General features: G+C 43.2%; 1 protein-coding gene across 1 annotated transcript in view; it reads left to right on the top strand.

The window, feature by feature from the left end:
• The window catches only part of cps1 (carbamoyl-phosphate synthase 1, mitochondrial), a 97,736-nt gene extending 74,948 nt beyond the window's left edge, over positions 1 to 22,788 (top strand). The window contains 7 exon segments of the mRNA XM_024136188.2: positions 6,042 to 6,083; positions 6,085 to 6,117; positions 7,927 to 8,025; positions 15,938 to 15,997; positions 16,267 to 16,379; positions 20,426 to 20,555; positions 20,932 to 22,788. Coding sequence (XP_023991956.1) covers positions 6,042 to 6,083; positions 6,085 to 6,117; positions 7,927 to 8,025; positions 15,938 to 15,997; positions 16,267 to 16,379; positions 20,426 to 20,555; positions 20,932 to 21,090 — 636 coding nt within the window. The 3' untranslated portion in view covers positions 21,091 to 22,788.
• Positions 22,789 to 23,177: the final 389 nt, after the last annotated feature.

Here is a 23,177-nt window from a genome sequence, read left to right as displayed (position 1 = left end):
TGATACGTTGGAATTTCTTCTGCCTTTCAGGACCGGAACAGGCTGTAGTTTTCTGAACATAACGCGCAACCCAAATGGCGTTTTTTTGAAAAATATTACTAAAAATATTTATAATCATGCAATCACAAGTGAAATATACCAAAACACAGCTTAGCTTGTTGTTAATCCACCTATCTTGTCAGATTTTGAAAATATGCTTTGCAGCGAAAGCAATCCAAGCTTTTGTGAGTGTATCAATCAATGCTAGAACAGTTAGCCTTATATTAGCTTGGTTAGCTTGGTCACGAAAGTCAGAAAAGCAATAAAATGAATCGCTTACCTTTGATAATCTTTGGATGTTTGCACTCACGAGACTCCCAGTTACACAACAAATGTTCTTTTTGTTCGATAAATATTACTTTTATAACAAAAATCCGCCATTTGGGTTGTGCGTTATGTTCAGAAAACCAAAGCCTCGTTCCATTCGACGAAAATTCCAAAAAGTATCCGTAATGGTCGTAAAAACATGTCAAATGTTTTTTATAATCAATCCTCAGGTTGTTTTTAACAAACATAATCGATAATATTTCAACCGGACCGTAACCTATTCAATAAGAGAGAAAAACAAAATGGAGAGCTACCCCTCTCGCGCGCAGGAACTAATCAGAGGACACCTGACTAGTTTTGAAAAATCTCGCTCATTTTTCAAAATAAAAGACTGAAACTATGTCTAAAGCCTGGTCACAGCCTGAGGAAGCCATTGGAAAATGAGTCTGGTTGATACCCCTTTAAATGGAAGAAAGACTGGCCAGRAAACACAGATTAAAAATAAAATAATAATAATAATCACTTCCGGGTTAGATTTTCTCAGGTTTTCGCCTGCAGAATCAGTTTTGTTATACTCACAGACAATATTTTGACAGTTTTGGAAACTTTGGAGTGTTTTCTATCCTAATCTGTAAATTATATGCATATTCTACGATCTGGACCTGAGAAATAGTCCGTTTACCTTGGGAACGTTATTTAAAAAATAATAATAATAATCTTTCCCCTAGCGTCAACAGGTTAACCTTTCTAGCCCAGGGGTTCCGCTAGCGGAACACCCACAACATTCCGCTGAAAAGGCAGCGCGCGAAATTCAATTTTTTGGGGGGGAAATATTTAACTTTCACACATTAACAAGTCCAATACAGCAAATGAAAGATAAACATCTTGTTAATCTACCCATCGTGTCCGATTTTTWAAATGTTTTACMGCGAAAACACAACATATATTTATGTTAGATCACCACCAAATCCAAAAAACACACAGCCATTTTTCCCAGCCAAAGATAAGTCACAAAAGCAGAAATAGAGATAAAATTAATCACTAACCTTTGATAATCTTCATCAGGTGACACTCATAGGACATCGTGTTACACAATACATTTATGTTTTGTTCGATAATGTGCATATTTATATCCACAAATCTCGGTTTACATTGGCGCCATGTTCAGAAATGGCTCCAAAATATCCTGAGAAATTTTAGAGAGCCACGTCATCTAACAGAAATACTCATCATAAACTTTGATGAAAGATACATGTTTTACATATTATTAAAGATACACTTGTTGTGAATCCAGCCAACATGTCTGATTTCAAATAGGATTTACGGGGAAATCACAACAAACAATTATGTTAGCTCAGTACATAGCCACAGAAAAACACAGCCATTTTCCCAGCAAAAAGATAGCTTTCATAAAAAACAGAAATAGAGATAAAATGAATCACTAACCTTTGAACATCTTCATCAGATGACACTCATATGACATCATGTTGCACAATACATTTATGTTTTGTTCGATAATGTGCATATTTATATCCAAAAATCTTGGTTTACATTGGCGCCATGTTCAGAAATGGCTCCAAAATATCCGGAGAAATTTTAGAGAGCCACGTCATCTAACAAAAATACTCATCATAAACTTTGATGAAAGATACATGTTTTACATATAATTAAAGATACACTGGTTCTTAATGCAACCGCTGTGTCAGATTAAAAAAAAAAAAAAAAAAAAACTTTAGTAAAAAGCACACCATGCAATAATCTGAGACGGCGCTCAAATATAAATAACATTTCTCCGCCATGTTGGAGTCAACAGAAATACGAAATTACATCATAAATATTCCCTTACCTTTGATTATCTTCATCAGAATGCAATGCCAGGAATCCTATTTCCACAATAAATCGTTTTTTTYGTTCGACAATGTCCATTACTTATGTCATATTAGCAACTTTGACTAGCATGTGTAGTACACGTGTCCAAACACCGGCGCATTGAAGGCAAACGTAGGACGAAAACTTMATAAAGTTATATTACAAGTCGAATAAACTGGTCARAATTAGTAGAGAATCATACTTTAGGATGTTGTTATCATATATATCTAATAACGTCCCAACCGGAGCATTTCTTCATGTCTGTATAACTCATGGCACACATGCCCATCCCATGGCTAGCGTGCGTGGCCAGGAACTGGCAATCTGCCAGACCAGTCACTCAAATAGCTCCCATCCGGCCCCACATCACAGTAGAGGCTTCATTCCACATTCTACTGACTGTTGACATCTAGTGGAAGGCGTATGAACTGCAAACAGATCCATAAATTACAGGGATTTGAATAGGCGATGACTTTCACATCGACCCTTTTCTGAATTTTCACTTCCTGTTTGGAAGTTTGCCTGCCAAATGAGTTCTGTTATACTCACAGACATAATTCAGACGGTTTTAGAAACTTCAGAGTGTTTTCTATCCAATAGTAATAAGAATATGCATATATTATCATCTGGGACAGAGTAGGAGGCCGTTGAATTTGGGCACCAATTCATCCAAAAGTGAAAATGATGCCCCCTATCCCAAAKAAGTTTTAACAGCTGACCATAAATAGTTTGCAAAAACTTTCTCTTTCTTGCCCTGCAGTATTGGAGGACTGAAACTCCTTTGTTACAGAGAGTGTGGCCGACCTAAAAACTGTTTGTAATGGTTGGTGGGGACTTAAATAATAATCCTGTCACGTTGTTTATTATTTTGTGATGTCATTAAAGATGGTATATCAAGGTAACGGTAACTCTGAAAGTGTACGCTTTCTATGTATCAGGTTTACATCTAAATGTTGTAAAAATGATATGATTAAATATGAGAATAATTTTGTGAAGACAGCAATGTGATTTTAGCCTTCTAAATGAGTTGTTTTTTTWATAAACTTGTGCCCAGTCAGTAGCCACGCCCAAGTGAGCTCAGAGTTCAGAATGTCCCTTTGGCCAGAGTGCTTTAAAGGACTCGCTAAGAATTAACATACAGACCAGAAAGCATGGAGAGGTGGCTACACGTTGAAATGGTTAGAAGCGTTGTCTTGACGCCAGACTGCGTGGACCAGTGGCTACACAGCTGAAAATGGTTTCAACTCTACAGACCAGCCGACGTACAGCCCGTGCTGAATGTTACGAAATGGTTAGAAACGTTGTACTGACGCCAGACTGTGTGGAGCAGTGGCTACACAGCTGAAAATGGTTTAAACTCTACAGACCAGCCGACGTACAGCGCGTGCTGAATGTTACGAAATGGTTAGAAACGTTGTACTGACACCAGATAGCGTGGAGCAGTGGCTACACAGCTGAAAATGGTTTAAACTCTACAGACCAGCCGACGTACAGCGCGAGCTGAACTTTACGAAATGGTTAGAAACTCTCAACATGAGTGAAGAAGGTAGACTAGACCAGAACATTAACAGTCTGCAGCTGTGCATGAAAAAGTGGTCCTAGAACTTTGACTAAAGACACGAGGGAAGACAATCCCCACTGATACAACTGTTGGTACGTCTGAACTATCTTTTCTAACGAACACTCTAAGACCAGAGAAGCTCTACAACTAAGAAAGACATTGTGACCTCATATTGAGCCTTATATTGAGCCACTACCCATARAYGGATCGATTGGTTTCAACAGAGAGACGACAGAGAACGACATCTATGCGTAAATATATATTGCATTTCTAATCTGAATGAGCAGTGGTTAGGGGGCTAAGTATTCTGGTTACTCTGACCGTAGTTTCCAAATGTATGTACGATAAGTTGTCTCTCCCTCACTTTATCTTTCCCCACCGCCTTTCCATTGTGTAACAAGCCGTCATATCGTGTCAGTCCACTAGGGACTTTTATCTCATGTAAGTGTGTATGGTATTCTGTGTTATTATTTAGTTAATAAATAAATAATTAAATCAATTTGTGTAGTACTGAATATTCAAAAGGGCTAGGGTTCTTGCGGGTCCACGGATTATGCGACATTCAGAATAAGACTGATGAGGTAATAATTAATAATTGACTATTATTGATGTAAGAGATATACAGATATCTTTAGAGTTTAAGTCAGGAGGTAGTAACTCGTTAAACAACTTTTCCCGTGGTGCCCCAAATTCCTAATGAGTTAATTGTTACATGATTAATTTAATCGAGTAACAATTAAACATAGTTAGTTTGATTCAATAAATAACAGTCATCAGATTAATGATAGTCACGTCACGACAACGTGGTAACGGGGCCACTCGAGTGGTCACTGTGCCTTTTGAGAATCTTGACTAGTAGAGGCCGACGACATCTCTTCGATAGCAGTGGAAGCATACTCAAATATTTAAAAACAACCTAACTTGTAAACAAAACAATGTAAATAGCCAAGAAACTCAAGGATAAAGTCTAACTTTAGAATACTGAACAAAAATATCAACACAACATGTCAAGTGTTGGTCCCATGTTTCATGAGCTGAAATAAAAAATCCCAGATGTTGATATTGACTTTTTATGAAATGCTCGCACTGTAAAGCCCTGAGTCTGACCACCCTCCAACGTGGCTGGTGAATTAGACATTCTTACCCGCCAGTGGCAAAAATATACCCGCATWTGGCGGGTCTTCATTTTAGGCCCTGGTTATGGCAGTGACTAACTAAACTGTTACTGGTAGATTGAAATGTGTGAGTGGTGTGTGAGTGTGGAGTCAGCCAGCCAGCTGGTGCTTGAACGCTGTTTTCTCCCAAAGTAATTTCCTGTTGTAATTACAAAGGAGAGGCAGCACAATAGCTGTGGTTGGGAGGAGGGAGGGGGCAATGGGCCAGGTATAATCCCTGTCTCCTCTCCTCTCTGTAACTTCTCAAGGTTCAAGGCTGTAACTTTATCCAGGCTTGCGTAGAAGAGAATATTAAACAGTAGTGAATAGTCTAGTCTGCTGTCTATACGTGAGCCAAGCTCTAACTTCTTACATTTACGTCAGAGTTGAGGGTATGACAAGTCTCTCTCTCTCTCTCTCTCTCTCTCTCTCTCTCTCTCTCTCTCTCTCTCTCTCTCTCTCTCTTTCTCTCTCTTCTTTTTTTTTTTTTTGTTGTTGGTGCAGTCACTACAAAGATTCAACAACCGTAACTTTGAATAACCATCAGTTGACACCGACACTGGTTGAGAGGAATACCCTCTTGGCCAAGTGGTAAAGATGTTGGCATCCCGAGCGGGAGACCGGGGTTTAGATCCCAGCCATGACATGTACAACATGGTTGATCTGGGGGTTTGAGAGATTTTCCACCTCTAGATGGCAGCCTTGTCACAAAACCTGTTTGATTTGAACACTAGTCCTGATGCTCCATTTCCTCTCGGTTGTTGAGTGTAGCAAAGTGTGATTGAATTTCCAACCAAAGCCACATGTCTTTTTATCAATAGCTTTCTGTAACACATCCTTTAAACACCATTAAAAAGGTATTATAATGCTGATATAAGGATTTAAATCACCAGAACATATGTGATTGCAGAAGAAAAGTTTGCACTGCTTTTTCAGTAATGCTTATACTTTAGGTTACACTGAACACGTTTGATACCTTTCCATTCTTCCAGTCACAATATAGGGTGAAGTTGCCCCTAGACACTGATCTTGGGTCATTTAGCATTTCCCCCACTAATGGTTAAGATTAGGATTGGGGAAGGTCTCCACCACTGAGCTCGACAGGTTAAAATACCAAAATGGTCTGTCTGTGTGTATCTTCTCTGTGATAGGCTCCTATGTTCTCCTGGCCTCGCCTTCGTGATGCCCACCCAGATCCTGCGCTGTGAAATGGCTTCCACAGGAGAGGTTGGCGTGCCAGCACACACACACACACACACACACACACCACACACACACAAAACAACCATGTATAAACAAACACACACATACACTGCTCAAAAAAATAAAGGGAACACTTAAACAACACAATTAACTCCAAGTCAATCTAACTTCTGTGAAATCAAACTGTCCACTTAGGAAGCAACACTGATTGACAATAAATTCACATGCTGTTGTGCAAATGGAATAGACAACAGGTGGAAATATAGGCAATTAGCAAGACACCCCCAATAAAGGATGGTTCTGCAGGTGGTGACCACAGACCACTTCTCAGTTCCTATGCTTCCTGCTGATGTTTTGGTCACCTTTGAATGCTGGCGGTGCTTTCACTCTAGTGGTAGCATGAGACGGAGTCTACAACCCACACAAGTGGCTCAGGTAGTGCAGCTCATCCAGGATGGCACATCAATGCGAGCTGTGGCAAGAAGGTTTGCTGTGTCTGTCAGCGTAGTGTCCAGAGCATGGAGACGCTACCAGGAGACAGGCCAGTACATCAGGAGACGTGGAGGAGGCCGTAGGAGGCAACAACCCAGCAGCAGGACCGCTACCTCCGCCTTTGTGCAAGGAGGTGCACGCCAGACCCTGCAAAATGACCTCCAGCAGGCCACAAATGTGCAGTGTCTGCTCAAACGGTCAGAAACAGACTCCATGAGGGTGGTATGAGGGCCCGACATCCACAGGTAGGGGTTGTCTCACAGCCCAACACCGTGCAGGACATTTGGCATTTGCCAGAGAACACCAAGATTGGCAAATTCGCCACTGGCGCCCTGTGCTCTTCACAGATGAAAGCAGGTTCACACTGAGCACGTGACAGACGTGACAGAGTCTGGAGACGCCGTGGAGAACGTTCTGCTGCCTGCAACATCCTCCAGCATGACCGGTTTGGCGGTGGTCAGTCATGGTGTGGGTGGTATTTTTTGGGGGCCGCACAGCCCCCCTCCATGTGCTGCGCAGAGGTAGCCTGACTGCCATTAGGTACGAGATGAGATCCTCAGACCCCTGTGTAGACCATATGCTGGTGCGGTTGGCCCTGGGTTCCTCCTAATGCAAGACAATGCTAGAGCTCATGGGCTGGAGTGTGTCAGCAGTTCCTGCAAGAGGAAGGCATTGATGCTATGGACTGGCCCGCCCTTCCCCAGACCTGAATCCAATTGAGCACATCTGGGACATCATGTCTCGCTCCATCACCAACGCCACGTTGCACCACAGACTATCCAGGAGTTGCGGATGCTTTAGGCCAGGTCTGGGAGAGATCCTCAGGAGACCATCCGCCACCTCATCAGGAGCATGCCCAGGCGTTGTAGGGAGGTCATACAGGCACGTGGAGGCCACACACACTACTGAGCCTCATTTTGACTGTTTTAAGGACATTACATCAAAGTTGGATCAGCCTGTAGTTGGTTTCCACTTTAATTTTGAGTGTGACTCCAAATCCAGACCKCCATGGGTTGATAAATTTGATTTCCATTGATAATTTTWGTGTGATTTTGTTGTCAGTACATTCAACTATGTAAAGAAAAAAGTATTTAATAAGAATATTTCATTCATTCAGATCTAAGATGTGTTATTTTTGTGTTCCCTTTATTTTTTTGAGCAGTGTATATAGGCACTAGCACGCATACACATACATTACACAGACACATACATTACACAGACACACACACACACACACAGATTACACATGTACGCACACATACGCGCTCGCACACACATGTATGTACATGCACACACACACACATATATACACTTAACAGGTGTCTGTCTCCCTCCTTGCAGGTGGCTTGTTTTGGACCAAACATCTACTCTGCCTTCCTCAAGGCTATGCTATCCACTGGCTTCAAGCTGCCTACAAAAGGCATCCTCATCGGGATCCAGGTCTGTGTGTGTGTGGTTCAAGAGAGTACACATCAGGGTTAACAAGCCTCAGTCCACTGACACTTCCCTTTTTCAAACACTCTCAAATTGTTTAATCCATAATCTCACAATTGTCAGGATTTTTTTTTCTTCCCAAGTCTCTTTCCAAAGTCCTTTGCTCTGTAAAAAGCTGTTTTCAGGTACATGACCGATACTAAAACAGAGTAGACAAAAGCGGTTAAAAAGATGTACGTCCCAAATTACACCCTATTCCTTATATAGTGCACTACTTTTGACCAGAGCCCTATTATACTGGTCAAAAGAAGTGCACCATATATGAAATAGGGTGCCATGTGGGACGCAGTTTAAAAAGGTTGCTGTTTCTCATGTGTGTGTCAGAAACAGCCATGCGTGTGCAGCTAGTAAGATTAATGTAGTGTTCATGTGTAATATGCAGCTAGCGCTCCTCAACGAGCCAGTCAGTGGGGTTATGAATGAGTGCCTCAGGCCTGCTCCTAGCTAGCCACACTAAAGCTGAATAGCAGGATCTGTAAAAGGCTGATGCATTCATATCATAAATGATCATCGATCCAAGGACTGGTCTCCCATGGCTGCGACAGCACTTCTGATGGAAAGTTAAAYGTGTGTATGTCTGTGCCTGTGTGTACATCAGATACTTACATAGAGGTCTTGTATTGAGAGAGGAAGGTCTTGTTTATAAAGTCTTCTGTGTCTATGTTTTCATCAGGTAGAGAGAGATATGGATAAACAGGGCATTAGGAGCTCTGTAGAGTCACCACATCCTCCTCTCTTCCTTCGCCCTCCCTCTCGCCCCCTCTACATTTTCCCCCCTCTCGCTCTTCCTCTCTTTCTTCCCCTCTTTCTCCCTCCTCTCCTTTCACTCTCTCCTTCTCTTTTCCCTCTCTCCCTCCTCCCCTCTCTTACCCTCCCCCCTGTCCTCTCTCTCTTCCTCCCTGTCTCCTCCCTCTCTCTGGTGACAGACTCTTCTTCTCTCCATCTCTTTCTCCTTGCTGTCCTTTCACTCTCTCCTTCTCTTTTCCCTCCCTTTCTTCCTCTTCCCTTCTCTCCCCCCTCTCCTCTCACTCGTTCTCCCTGTCTCCGGTGACAGACTGTCTGTGTGTGAGGAAGTCCTTTGAGGGCCAGATGAAAGTTGACAGTGGTTATTTCTCATCATGGCATTCAGCTCCACATGTCACAAGTACTCAGTGCAGGTCTGATGGGAGAATATGTCTAGCACTATGAAGGCCTGCTACCCACCAGGAGAATATGTCTTGCGTTATGAAGGCCTAGTACCTAGTAATGGGGGAAGAAAATCGATACAGTTACATATCAGGATATTATTTTTGAYGATATATCGTATAGTTTTGACTATCGCAATATAATTTTTGTGCTAGTTGGCTGCACTTGCACCAAAACAGTATTTTCTTCATAGCTTGTTTCCCATCTTCTTTTTAAATAGGGAGCCAATTTGTTTTCAGTACTTTTATTTCCATTACTGATCAACATTTTGCTCATGGCTCTCTCTTGTCCCTCTGCAGCAGACATGGTGATTAATATGTTTAGAACAGCGAATCGCACTAAAATCACAGTATTCAATCACAATATAGAATTGTGAGAATCGCAATACACTTTCGGCACCAAAGTATGGTGATAATATCGTATCGTGAGGTCCCTGGCAATTCCCGGTGCTACTAGTACTCCAGGAGGCCTTGGTGCTGCTTAAAGATCTGACAGTACCAATGTCATGTCCCATCCTTTTATCCTCCTCTCCTCCGCCTCGCCACTATGGAACTTACTGATGTCCAAATGACCACTGGATTCTATTCACCCACCCGGAGAGCAGGGTTTCCATTAGGAGAATTTGGGGCCGGACAAGTGGCCGGGAAGAGTTGAATTTATCGGACAGTTGAGAAATGGACCAGTCATCCATATGCTTTGGGTGCGTAACCCATTGGGGTGTCCACCCACGCAGACAACGGCATCAATAAACCAGGGATATTACTTTCCTAAAACGATAATTGTCCACCTCACAGTTCAGCTGTCGGAGATTTGAGCACTAAATGCATCAGCACATTGCATGCATAGGCCTATAGGCTTAGTGATCCACTATAGTCAGGGTTAGAAATGAACACCTGCCAAATTGGGTATATTTTTTACATTGGCGGGTAAGAATGTCTATTTCACYAGCCACGTTGGCGGGTGGTCACACAGAGCAAAGCCACATGTAGAGGTTTGGTCAAATTGACTAGAAAGGCTACTAAAGTGTGACTTTGTCCTCGTGTTTCTTGGCCAGTTACAGTGCCCTCCGTAGTAATTGGGACAGTAAAGTGTTTTTTCTTATTTTTACTCTATACTTCAAAAGTTTTGATTTGAAATCAAAGAATAACTATGAGGTTAAAGTGCAGACTGTCAGCTTTAATTTGAATTTTCATTCATATCAGGGGAACCATTTTAGAGGAGCAAAAATATTGGCAAAAATKTACTGATGTGTATTAAAGTAGTAAAAAGTTAGCTATTTGGTCCCATATTCATAGCACGCAATGACCACATTAAGCTTGTGACTGTACAAACTTGTTGGATGTATTCGCTGTTTGTTTTGGTTGTGTTTCAGATTATTTTGCTCTCAGTAGAAATTAATGTCATTTTGGAGTCACTTTTATTGTAAATAAGCATGCAATATGTTTCTAAACACTACTACATGAATGTGGACGCTACAATGATTACGGATAATTCTGAATGAATCATGAATTATGATGACTGAGAAAGTTAGATGCACAAATACATTATATATACAAAAGTATGTGGACACTCCTTCAAATTTGTGGATTTGGCTATTTCAACCACACCCGTTGCTGACAGGTATATAAAATCGAGCACACCGCCATGCAATCTCCATAGACAAACATTGGCAGTAGAATGGCCTTACTGAAGAGCTCAGTGACTTTCAACGTGGCACCGTCATAGGATGCCACCTTTCCAAAAAGTTGGAMAATTTCTGCCCTGCTAGAGCTGCCCCGGTCAACTGTAATTGCTGTTATTGTGAAGTAGAAACGTCTAGGAGCAACAACGGCTCAGCCGCRAAGTGGTAGGCCACACAAGCTCAYAGAACCTGACCACTGAAGTGCGTAGAGCATAAAAATTGTCTGTCCTCGGGTTGCAACACTCACTACCGAGTTCCAAACTGCCTCTGGAAGCAACGTTCACACAATAACTGTTCGTTGGGAGCTTTGTGAAATGGGTTTCCATGACCGAGCAGCCGCACACAAGCCTAAGATTACAATGCGCAATGTCAAGAGTCAGCTGGAGTGGTGTTAAGCTCGCCACCATTGGAGCAGTGGAAACGTGATCTCTGGAGTGATGAATCACGCTTCACCATCTGGCAGTCCAACAGACTAATCTGGGTTTGGCAGATGCCAGTAGATGCCTGCCCCAATGCATAGTGCAAACTGTAAAGTTTGGTGGAGGAGGAATAATGGTCTGGGGTTGTTTTTCATGGTTCTGGCTAGGCCCCTTAGTTCCATTGAAGGGAGATTTTAACGCTACGGTATACAATGACATTCTAGACAGTTCGGTGCTTCCAACTTTGTGGCAACAGTTTAGGGAAGGCCCTTTCCTGTTTCAGCATGACAATGCCCCCGTGCACAAAGCGAGGTCCATACAGAAATGGTTTGTCGAGATTGGTGTGGAAGAACTTGACTGGCCTTCACTGACCTCAACCASATCGAACACCTTTGGGATGAATTGGAACGCCGACAGCGAGCCAGGCCTAATCGCCCAACATCAGTGCCCGACCTCACTAATGCTCTTGTGGCTGAATGGAGGCAAGTCCCCACAGCAATGTTCCARCATCTAGTGCAAAACCTTCCCAGAAGAGTGGAGCAAAGGGGGGACCAACTCCATATAATGCCCCTGATTTTGGAATGAGATGTTTGACAAGCAGGTGTCCACATACTTTTGGTCATGTAGTGTATCATACCCCCCAAAAACATGCTRTCCTCCCCTGTTATTGGAATGGTGAGAGGTTAGCATGTCTTGGGGGTATGATATTTGTGCATCTGTAACTTAGAACAAAAAGTAGAAAAATGCTTTACCGTCCCAATAATTACGGAGGGCACTGTATATAATTTAGTTCACACGCTACATTGTATTTCAATGTTAGTTTGAGTTTGCTGCAACTGTCTGCTGCTAGGAAGACATCGCAGTCTGAGATTGTTTTCAGATAAAACCAGTAATGACGTCATTCACGAGGCAGTCTATTCGCTGAGGCTAATAATTAAGGCTCCCGATTGGCTCAGCATCTCTTTGCTAGAGGCGTCACTACAGACCCTAGTTCGATTCCAGGCTGTATCACAACCGGCCGTGGTTGGGAGTCCCATAGGGCGGTGCACAATTGCCTAGTTAAATAAAGGTGAAATCAAAATAATGATAATAGGATCAACTTTGGGAGAAACGTGAGAGAGTGACCAAATAAGGGAATTAATAAAGTTTTTGTTGGCAATTAGCTTTGAAATCAACATGTTTTGCGTTATTGTTTGTATATTATCACAAACAAAGTACTAGGGTAGTGAATTGATGTTAGCTTTAGCTGTCAGCTAGCAAGGAAAGTTAGTCTACAAGCTGGAAGGCACCGGTATCATCTTCCGTTGTAAAGCCTGAATGGACATTATTCCAGACTGTGTTAACTTCTGTGCAGCATTACCGGGGACCTAACATGATGCAGCCTCCCAGTGCAGGCTAGCAGTGAGTAAGTGGACCTAACATGATGCAGCCTCCCAGTGTAGGCTAGCAGTGAGTAAGTGGAGCAGGCACAGTGCACACTATAATAAGGGGTCCACTGTGCTGATCAACCGGCTTGATCCGTCAAACACATTCAGAATTACCGAAAGTAACAACCTTTCTAGTATCGAAGAAGTACCGAAGTTTCAGTACTACCGTGCCACGCTAGTCCACTGTATGATAGGCTGGAGTAAAACTGACTAGGCAATCAGTTACAGTCCAGTGAGTGTGCGTAGAGCCAGTGCAAAAAATTTATAGAGAGGGGGGGGGGGTCAATGCAAATAGTCAGGGTAGCCATTTGATTACCTGTTCAGCGGTCTTAAGGCTTGGGGGTAGAAGCTGTTCAGAAGCCATTTGATCCYTGGCTTGGCACTCCGGTACTGCTTGTCGTGTGGTAGCAGAGAGATGACTTGGGTGGCTGGAGTCTTTAAAAATGTTTAGGGCCTTTCTCTGACACCGCCTTGTATAGAGGTCCAGGATGGCAGGGAGTTTGGCCGCAGTGATGTACTGGGCGTACACACTACCGTCTGTAGCGACTTGCAGTCAGATGCCAAGCAGTGATACCAAGCGGTGATGCAGCCTGTCAACATGCTCTTAATGGTGTAGCTGTATATCTTTTTGAAGATCTGAGGGCCAGTGCCAAATCTTTTCMGCCTCCTGCAGGGGAAGAGGCATTGTCATCCCCTCTTCACGACTATGATGGTGTTTGGACCATGATAGGTCCTTTGTGATGTGGACACCGAGGAACTTGAAGCTCTCGACCCACTCCACTACAGCCCCATCGATGTGAATAGGGGTGTGCTCGGCCCTCTGTTTCCTGTAGTCCACAATCAGCTCGTTTGTCTTGCTGACGTTGAGACAGAAGTTGTTGTCCTGGCACCACACTGCCAGGTCTCTGACCTCCTCCTTGTAGGCTTTCTCATCGTAGTTGGTGATCAGGCCTACCACGTTGGCAATGTTGCCATCTTGCGCGGCCACGCAGTCATGGGTAAACGAGGGGACTAAGCACACACGCATTGAGGGTCAGTGTGGCGGATGTGTTGTTGCCTAACCATCACCACCTGGGGGCGGCCCGTCAGGAAGTCCAGGATCCAGTTGCAGAGGGAGGTGTTTAGTCCCAGGGTCCTTAGCTTAGTGATGAGCTTGGAGGAAACAATGGTTTTGAACGCTGAGCTGGAGTCAATGGAAAGTATTCTCATGTAGGTGTTCCTTTTGTCCAGGTGGGAAAGGTCACTGCGGAGTGCAATAGAGATTGTGTCATCAGTGGGTCTGTTGGGGCGGTATCTGAATTGGAGTGGGCCCAGGGTGTCTGGGATGATTGTGTTGATGTGAGCAATGACCAGCCTTTCATGGCTACAGATGTGAGTGCTACGGGGCGATAGTCATTTAGACAGGTTATCTTAGCATTCTTGGGCACAGGGACTATGGTGGTCTTCTTGAAACATGTAGGTATTACAGACTCAGTCAGGGAAAGGTTGAAAATGTTAGTGAAGACACTTGCCAGCTGGTGAACCTGTTTAAAAGTCTTACTCACGTCGCCAACGGAGAGTGTGATCACACAGTCATCCGGAACAGCTGGTGCTCTCATGCATGGTTGGTTCAGTGTTGCTTGCCTCAAAGCGAGCATCGAAGGCATTTAGCTCGTCTGATAGGCTCGTGTCACTGGGCAGCTCGCGACTGGATTTCACTGTGTAATCCGTGATAGTTTGCAAACCCTGCCACATCTGACGAGCTTCAGAGCCGGTGTATTAAGTGTCGATCTTGGTCCTGTATTGACGTTTTGAATGTTTGATGGTTCCTCTGAGGGCGTAGTGGGATTTCTTATAAGCGTCCAGATTAGTGTCTTGCGCCTGTAAAATGGCTGCAGGATATTATATTGCAACAAACACAACATTACATTTGGAAAACATTTTCCAAGAAAACAAAATGAAACAAAACACTTGCAAACTGGTTTAAACCGTTTTTGTTTTACTTCAATGAAAAAGGCATCCATCTTCACTAGAAACAGTAGCCCAAGGCTCCTCTCTTGCTCTCTCTCCATCATCAGCAGCAGGCGCATAAGGCATCGCACAAGGAGTGAGAAAATGGTGCTGAAGCACGAAATCGGGATGTATGATATGCTGCTAYGGACAATTTGGCCAGCTACAATTTTATTTATCGACTTTTYATTTATTTTATCGGCCAAAAGCCGTCAATTACCGGCTTACGGAAACCCTGCAAGAGAGGGCGAGAGATGGAAGGATGAAGGGAGAGAGAGGAATGAAGAGAGAGTTTGTTAAAGGGTCATGGTCCATGTCCATCTCTAATAAGACTTCAGCAAGGGGTGGACACTAGTGTGAAATCTGTGTCTGCAGGTACTAGGGACAGAGCGGAGGGTGGTGTGAAATCTGTGTCTGCAGGTACTAGGAACAGAGCGGAGGGTGGTGTGAAATCTGTGTCTGCAGGTACTAGGAACCAGAGCGGAGTGGTGTGAAATCTGTGTCTGCAGTACTAGGAACAGAGCGGAGGTGGTGTGAATCTGTGTCTGCAGGTACTAGGAACAGAGCGGAGGGTGTGTAAATCTGTGTCTGCAGGTACTAGGAACAGAGCGAGGGTGTGTGAAACTGTGTCTGCAGGTACTAGGAACAGAGCGGAGGGTGGTGTGAAATCTGTGTGCAGTACAAACAGAGCGGAGGGTGGTGTGAAATCTGTGTCTGCAGGTACTAGGAACAGAGCGGAGGGTGGTGTGAAATCTGTGTCTGCAGGTACTAGGGACAGAGCGGAGGGTGGTGTGAAATCAGAATTAGCGACCGAGGCTGTGTTTCTCTTCTACCTTTCCCTCCTAATGACCAGCCTACATGGCTGTGAATCTGACACGCCTTTACAAACCTGATTACTTGGTCCTGTTTAACACAGTGTGATGACACAACTCTGCTGTTGATCTGGCTCACAGAGAGGAGAAGAGGAGGAAAGAATGTACAGATTGAATCTTAGAGAGGTGTTTCTTCTGTTTCTCCTCTATTGATGTTCAAAAGCAAAGGCTACCGAGGGTCAGAGACTCAGATGCATCCCAAATGGCACCCTATTCCCTATGTAGTGCACTACTTTTTGACCAGGGCTTAGTTTGTGATTCTGATTCGGTTTTTACCTCCCTCAGCATTCGTTCCGGCCCAACTTCTTAGCCACAGCACACCAGCTGAATGAAGAAGGCTTTAAGGTGAGTACTACTGATCGTTCTCAATTACTACTCTTCAAATCAAATTTTATTGGTCACATACACGTGTTTAGCAGATGTTATTGCGGGTGTAGCAAAATGCTTCTCTCCTATTGGAAGTTCAGTCATGAGTTAGACGGCTAGTCGACCTGATAGTCTATGCACAACCCAAAACAACCCACCACAACACAGAGGAACTGAAGAGAAAGAGAACAAACTGACATTTGCTTCTCTACCTCTGTGTGTGTGTGTGTGTGTGGTCTCTCCTCCAGCTCTTTGCTACAGAGGCCACCTCGGCCTGGCTCTCTGCCAATGACGTGCCCGCCACCCCTGTGGCATGGCCCAGCCAGGAGGGAGGAGACGACAGCTTGCCCAGTATTATCAGGTGAGAGGGGATAAGGGCAATGAAAATGAAATGCTTTCTTGCAAGTTCTCGACAAAGCAACAACAATAAGAAATAAAAGATAAGAATACGAACATAAAGTAAATGTTTCAATAGAATAAACCATTTAGTATAATTATAATACAGGATGGTACAATTTCTAGTCCAATATTAACATGTGTATTGGGGAAGAGGGGGAATGGGGGGACAGTGTATACACAGAGTCTGGTAGCAGCAGTTGTGATGTGTGTGTGTAGTATGAATGTATATGTGTGTGTGTATGTCTGTGTGGGTGTGTGCATGAATGAGTGCCTGTGTGCTAAGGTGTGGAGAATCAGAGCAGGTGGTCAGTCCAATTCAAGTGTTCAGTAGTCTGATGACTTGTAGATASMAACWGKCTCWGAGMCWGTTKSTATCAGACCTCATTCTCCAATACGGTCAGCATTACGGAGAACAGCACGTGTCTGGGGTGTGTGGGGTCCTTGATGATGCTGCAAGCCTTCCTCGGGCACCGTTTTGAGTAGATGTCCTGGATGGRTGGGAGCACGGTCTCAGTGATGGACTGGACCGTCTTCACCACCCACTGGAGGGCCTTGCGGTTGTGAACGGAGCAATTCCCGTACCAGGCTGTGATGAAACCGGTCAGGACGCTCTCGATGATGAAGCGGGAGTATTTGGAGAACACCCTGGGCAGCGTGCCAAATTTCCTTAGCCGTCTTAGGAAGTAGAGACACTGTTGCGCCATCTTGTCAAGAGTGGTGGTATTGTTGGTCCATGACAAGTTCTCTGTGATGTGGACACCGAAGAACTTAAAACTCGTGACTCTCTCTACTGCAGTCTAGTTTGATGTGGATCTTTTGTGACAACTGATGCGTAATCTCCTTCAGTGTCGAACTAAGCATGTAACTGTGTTGACAGTCATTGATCAACAAGTAATTTTGCATCCCGAACAACCCCAGGCAATCAAATCAAATGTTATTGGTGTTTAGCAGATGTTATTGTGGTTGTAGCGAAATGCTTGTGTTTCTTGCTCCAACAATGCAGTAATATCTAACAAGTAATATCTAGCAATTTCACAACAATACACACAATACGTACAAATCTAAAGTAAAGGAATGGAATTAAGAATATATAAATATTTGGACGAGCCATGTCAGAGCTGTCAAAAGTTTGCGCAACTGGCTAACTGAAGTCAGGTGCAGGAGAGCAGAGATGAGTGAACAGGCACACTTTATTTTTGCAGAAGGAAAACAGTCGGACGCAACTGCGTAACAACACTCCTGCCAAAGGCAAAAAGCAAATAGCGCACTCGTCACACAAATAATGTACAGCATACAATACCACGGGTTCCAAACAAGACCCGGCGAAAATCCAGCATGAAGCGTCACACATGACACGTAACAAACAATTACACACACAGACATGGGGGGAACAGAGGATAATATACACGTAGAGTGATGAGGGAATGTAAAAACAGGTGTGCGGAAAAACAAGACAAAACAAATGGAAAATGAAAGGTGGAGTGGCGATGGCTAGAAGACCGGTGACGTCGACCGCCGAGCGCCGCCCGAACAAGGAGAGGAGCCGACTTCGGCGGGAGTCGTGACAGGAGTGGCATAGACTAAGATACAGTAGAATAGAATACAGTATATTATTTTTTTATCTTCATTTAACTAGGCAAGTCAGTTAAGAACAAATTCTTATTTTCAATGATGGCCTAGGAACAGTAGGTTAACTACCTTGTTCAGGGGCAGAATGACAGATTTTTACCTTGTCAGCTCGGGGGATTTGCTCTTGCAACCTTCCGGTTACTAGTCCAGCACTGTAACCACTAGGCTACCTGCCGCCCCACTAATATACATACAGTGGGGAGAACAAGTATTTGATAACCTGCAAAATTGGCAGTGTTTCCTACTTACAAAGCATGTAGAGGTCTGTAATTTTTTATCATAGGTACACTTCAACTGTGAGAGACGGAATCTAAAACAAAAATCCAGAAAATCACATTGTATGATTTTTAAGTAATTCATTTGCATTTTATTGCATCACATAAGTATTTGATACATCAGAAAAGCAGAACTTAATATTTGGTACAGAAACCTTTGTTTGCAATTACAGAGATCATACGTTTCCTGTAGTTCTTGACCAGGTTTGCACACACTGCAGCAGGGATTTTGGCCCATACAGAACTCCAGATCCACACTGTCTGTTTGGGTGGACCATTTCAGTTTGTCAGTGATGTGTACGCCGAGGAACTTTAAGCTTTCCACCTTCTCCACTGCGGTCCCGTCAATGTAGATAGGGGGGTGCTCCCTCTGCTGTTTCCTGAAGTCCACGATCAGCTTTGTTTGGTTGACGTTTTCCTGACACCACACTCCCAGGGCCCACACCTGCTCCCTGTAGGCTGTCTCGTCATTGTTTGTAATCAGGCCTACTACTGTGTTGTTTGCAAACTTGATGATTGAGTTGGAGGTGTGCGTGGCCACTGTGCACTGTGCCCAGCTTCACACACTGACCAACGCGAGGTTGGCGGCCTGATCTTGAACATCTACACGGCACCTTCAGCATTCAAATGCTAAATTGGCTTGYGCGATATTAGGCTTTATTAGTTGAGTGACAACCTATGAAATCTGCTAGGTTGTTATTGTTATCTATGTGCGGTTGTATGTATTGTATTGTATGTTACCGGAATAAATGTAAGCTATTGGAGACATTTGGCTATACCTGATGAACGGACTTAGTATAGATTTTACTTAGCTTGTTCAGGTTCACCAACAGCAATAGTTTTTTAGGTAGTTTGGCTTTAAACAATCAGTGTTTATGGTCATTTTTAGATATACAGGGTAAAGTTAATATTTTCATAAMAAGAACAACAATCAAGTTTTGTGAGGCACGCTGCATGGCTGAAGCGGGAGGAAAAATAAGGTTACTCCGTAAAAACTTCAACGGTCATAAGCATTCGATTTTGAGATGGGGGGGGGGGGGTTAAATTCAAAGTTGTGCTATATATTAATTGGCTATGTCATAGCTCATTTGTAAACGATAAATATTGATACATTACTAGCTGARACACTTAATCTGCAAAAATGACAAGTTAATTTAGTGGGTGATGGTGATTTCAGAACCGAAGTGGGGGGACTAAAAACACGTTCCCCCACTAATCTGATATTGGTAGTGAGGTGGTGCCTAGTTTCCCTTATGGCTCAGCTCAGGTGCCAAAATAGTAGATACAGCATAGACATGCATCATTTATACACACACACACACACATACACAGAAGTCCGTTCAGACAGATCCGGATCAGAGAGGCCCAACTCATGAGCTAATCAGCAGAGGATTTTAATTTAGATTGGAAATTGAATTTGTTTATGCAACGAATGTTAGTGCATCAAACTGAATCGCAACGATTCGTTCTCTAATCAAACCGAATCCCACAAATGGTTTCAAGCTAAAACGTATCAATCATGTATAGTATCGGAGCCCATGTACAGTATCTAGATGGTAGGGAAAGATGCACATCCCTAGTATTTTGCTAACATCTCACTCCTTACAGCTATTACTGCTTCATCACTATAATATATTTGGCGTGTGATTAAACTCTGAATGATGTCTCAGAACACACAGTCCAATTACACAGAATTATAAGGAATTATGAAATATAACAAAGAGGAGTGCGCACACACACACACTACTCCTCCTTACACAGTGCTGCTGTCAGCCTCAGGAGAGAGGTGTGTGTGTGTGTGTGTGTGTGTGTGTGTGTGTGTGTGTGTGTGTGTGTGTGTGGACAGAGGATTTGATGTCACCTTTGTTTTAATGTGGTTGTCATCTGTGTCCCCTCCATATTATCATTTGCCTTCCATCCTGATGTGTCTCTGTCTGACAAAAGGCTTCAGATATAAAGGTATCTTTAGATGCTTTACCTCGTCTGTTTATCCACAGCCCTGTTTTCCTCTTCTCCTCATATTTCCTCCTCTCTTTTCCTCTCCCTTTCTCTCCTCTCCTATTCTCCTCGGTTCACTGTAACCTTTCTCTGTGTATGTGTGTAGGCTGATCAACGAGGGCCACATTGACCTGGTGATAAACCTTCCCAACAACAACAGCAAGTTCCTCAGGGACAATTTCCTGATCCGCAGGATGGCTGTGGACCACGGGGTGCCTCTCATCACCAACCACCAGGTACACAGACACAGTGACAAGGCACACACACACACACACACACACACACACACACACACAGAGGGACAAATGCAGGTACACAAACATGCATACTCCATGCCATACAGACACACACACGCAGGGACACACATACAGAGACACATGCRAGCTCACACACACACATCCAAWGCAACTTACAGTACTTACAAGAATTGAACTGACAATCATGTTCTTAAACAGATTGAGACACCTTTCCAGAGTCAGTTTCATTTCAATTCAGGAAGTGAACTGCAATTCCAAGTTTTACTCATAGAAAAGCATTATTTGGAATTGGAGTACTTCCTGAATTGAAATTGAATTGAMCCCATCTCTGAACCTTTCCCTGTGGTCCCTTCAGGTGGTCAAGCTGTTTGCTGAGGCCATAAAGTATGCCAGCGAGTTGGACACCACCAGCCTGTTCCACTACCGCCAACGGGACGCTGACCGCCAACGGGACGCTGACCTCGAAAAGGAAGCTGACCGCCTTAGGGACGCTGCCACCGGACTGCAGGGCTAGAGCTGCACCCTTCCTTCCCCCGCCTCTTCTCATCTCTCCCGCTATCCCCGACCCTATCTCTGACCCTCCCTCATCCTCCCCCACAGGGCCCAGACACAGCACAGTACAGCACACTCCATCAGGGTGACCATGATGACCCTTGACCTTTCACGTGACATGCTTCTTTACAGAGTAGAGGTGTATTGGTCCCCTTTCCCCTGAAGTGTGCACTCACGCACTCCTCCCCATTGATTTTAAAGTGTTGGATTGGTGTAAGAATGTTGGGCCAGAGGGAGTTTACACCATATTTCTTACATCAGTCGACTCCTCTGAAATCCATGAAGGGAAGCAAACACTTTAGGAGGAAGGACAGAGATTTGGACACGGGGCTCGTCTTCCATGACAACTGTTGCTGCATGTCTCTTTTCCTCTGTGATGTCTGGCGGATACTGTACCAAACATAGTTACTGTAGCATAGATAGTTACTGTAGCAAAGATAGTTACTGTAGCAAAGATAGTTATTATACCAGAAGTTAAATTGTTATTGACACCTGTAAATGTAGCCCATAATTTTATGCCAAATCTTGATACATGTGTTTTAAAGACATTTCACATCTAGGGATAGAGGACATAGTATGTTGGTTTGTGATCTCATTAAACCACATCCAAGGGCAGTATCTTTCCTGTTTACACTCCACAAACACATTTTTCTTTCTCTTAGTATGGCTGTATTTTCCTCATACTGAAAACACATAAAAACCCTTTGATATTTTGTTCGCCAGTTCAGAAGCCTTCAACATTTTTAAGTCTAAAAATGGTGCTATGGACCAAACTAGGATTGTATGTGTGTGTTGAGTGCAGTGTTGGAAAAAGTACACAATTGTCATACTTGAGTAAAACTATAGATACCTAGAAAGTTACTCAAGTACAAGTGAGTCACCCCGTAAAGTACTACTTACGTAAAAGTCTAAAAATATTTGGTTCTAAATATATTCAAGTGTCAAAGTTAAAGTAGAAATAATTTCAAATTCCTTATATTAAGCAAAGCAGACGGCACCATTGTCTTGTATTAAAAATGTACAGATAACCAGGGGCACACTCCAACACTCAGACATCATTTAGAAAATATGCATTTGTGTTTAGTGAGTCCACCAGATCAGAGGCAGCAGGGATGACCATGTATTCTCTTGATAAGTCCGTGAATTKGACCATTTTCCTGTCCTGCTAAGCATTCAAAATGTAACGAGTACTTTTGGGTGTCAGGTAAAATGTACATTATTGTCTTTAGGAATGTAGTGAAGTAAAAGTTGTCAAAAATATAAATAGCAAAGTAAAGTACAGATACCACCAACCAAAAACATCTTAACTAGTACTTTAACGTATTTTTACTGAAATACTTTACACCACTGGTTGAGTGTGTGTGTGTTTTACTAGGCACCCTTYGAGAAAGCTTCTACATTCTTGATATTTTGAGGCGGATATCAAGTTATGAATTTATCCAAAGTGCTTCTGTCTTTAAAAAAAAATAACTATCTGAAAGTTTTTTGTTATTTTGGTGACAATTTTAGTTAACGATCCTAACAGCTGATTAGTTATATTTTACATGTATTTGTGTGTCCATGTTTATAAATAATATGARCTTACATTTCAAAGTACTCTCCCTTTTAAAAACATCTGCATTCTGCATACATACACATTTAATAAAAGCAGTGTTCACCATGTGTTAGCTGCAGTCTATTTTTACCTAATGTCTATTTGACTGTATCCCTGGGTTTACCCTGCTGTATAGAAGTTAGTTTTAGTGCCCTAGGGAATCCGGTTTTGCAGGACCATAGAGGGCTGTTTTAGTCTCCCTCCCCTGACCTGGAATTAACACTACTAATCAGGTGAGTACATGTTTGATTGATTGGGTTTATATAGCACTTTTTCAGTTGCACAAAGCGCTAAGTGGGAAAGACCTTATCCACCACCAATATTGATTGATTTGTTTTGTTTGTCTTTCAGATGTTTTTCAAAGACAAAGTGTCTTTCAAACACTTGTTTACCACGTGTAAATGACTGTACTTTGCCTGGGGCTGGGAGGAGATCACTGTATCACTTTTGCTGCT

Source organism: Salvelinus sp. IW2-2015, unplaced genomic scaffold (assembly GCF_002910315.2).
Source record: "Salvelinus sp. IW2-2015 unplaced genomic scaffold, ASM291031v2 Un_scaffold803, whole genome shotgun sequence".
Lineage (NCBI taxonomy): Eukaryota > Metazoa > Chordata > Actinopteri > Salmoniformes > Salmonidae > Salvelinus > Salvelinus sp. IW2-2015.
This window is presented reverse-complemented; position numbering and strand designations above follow the sequence as displayed.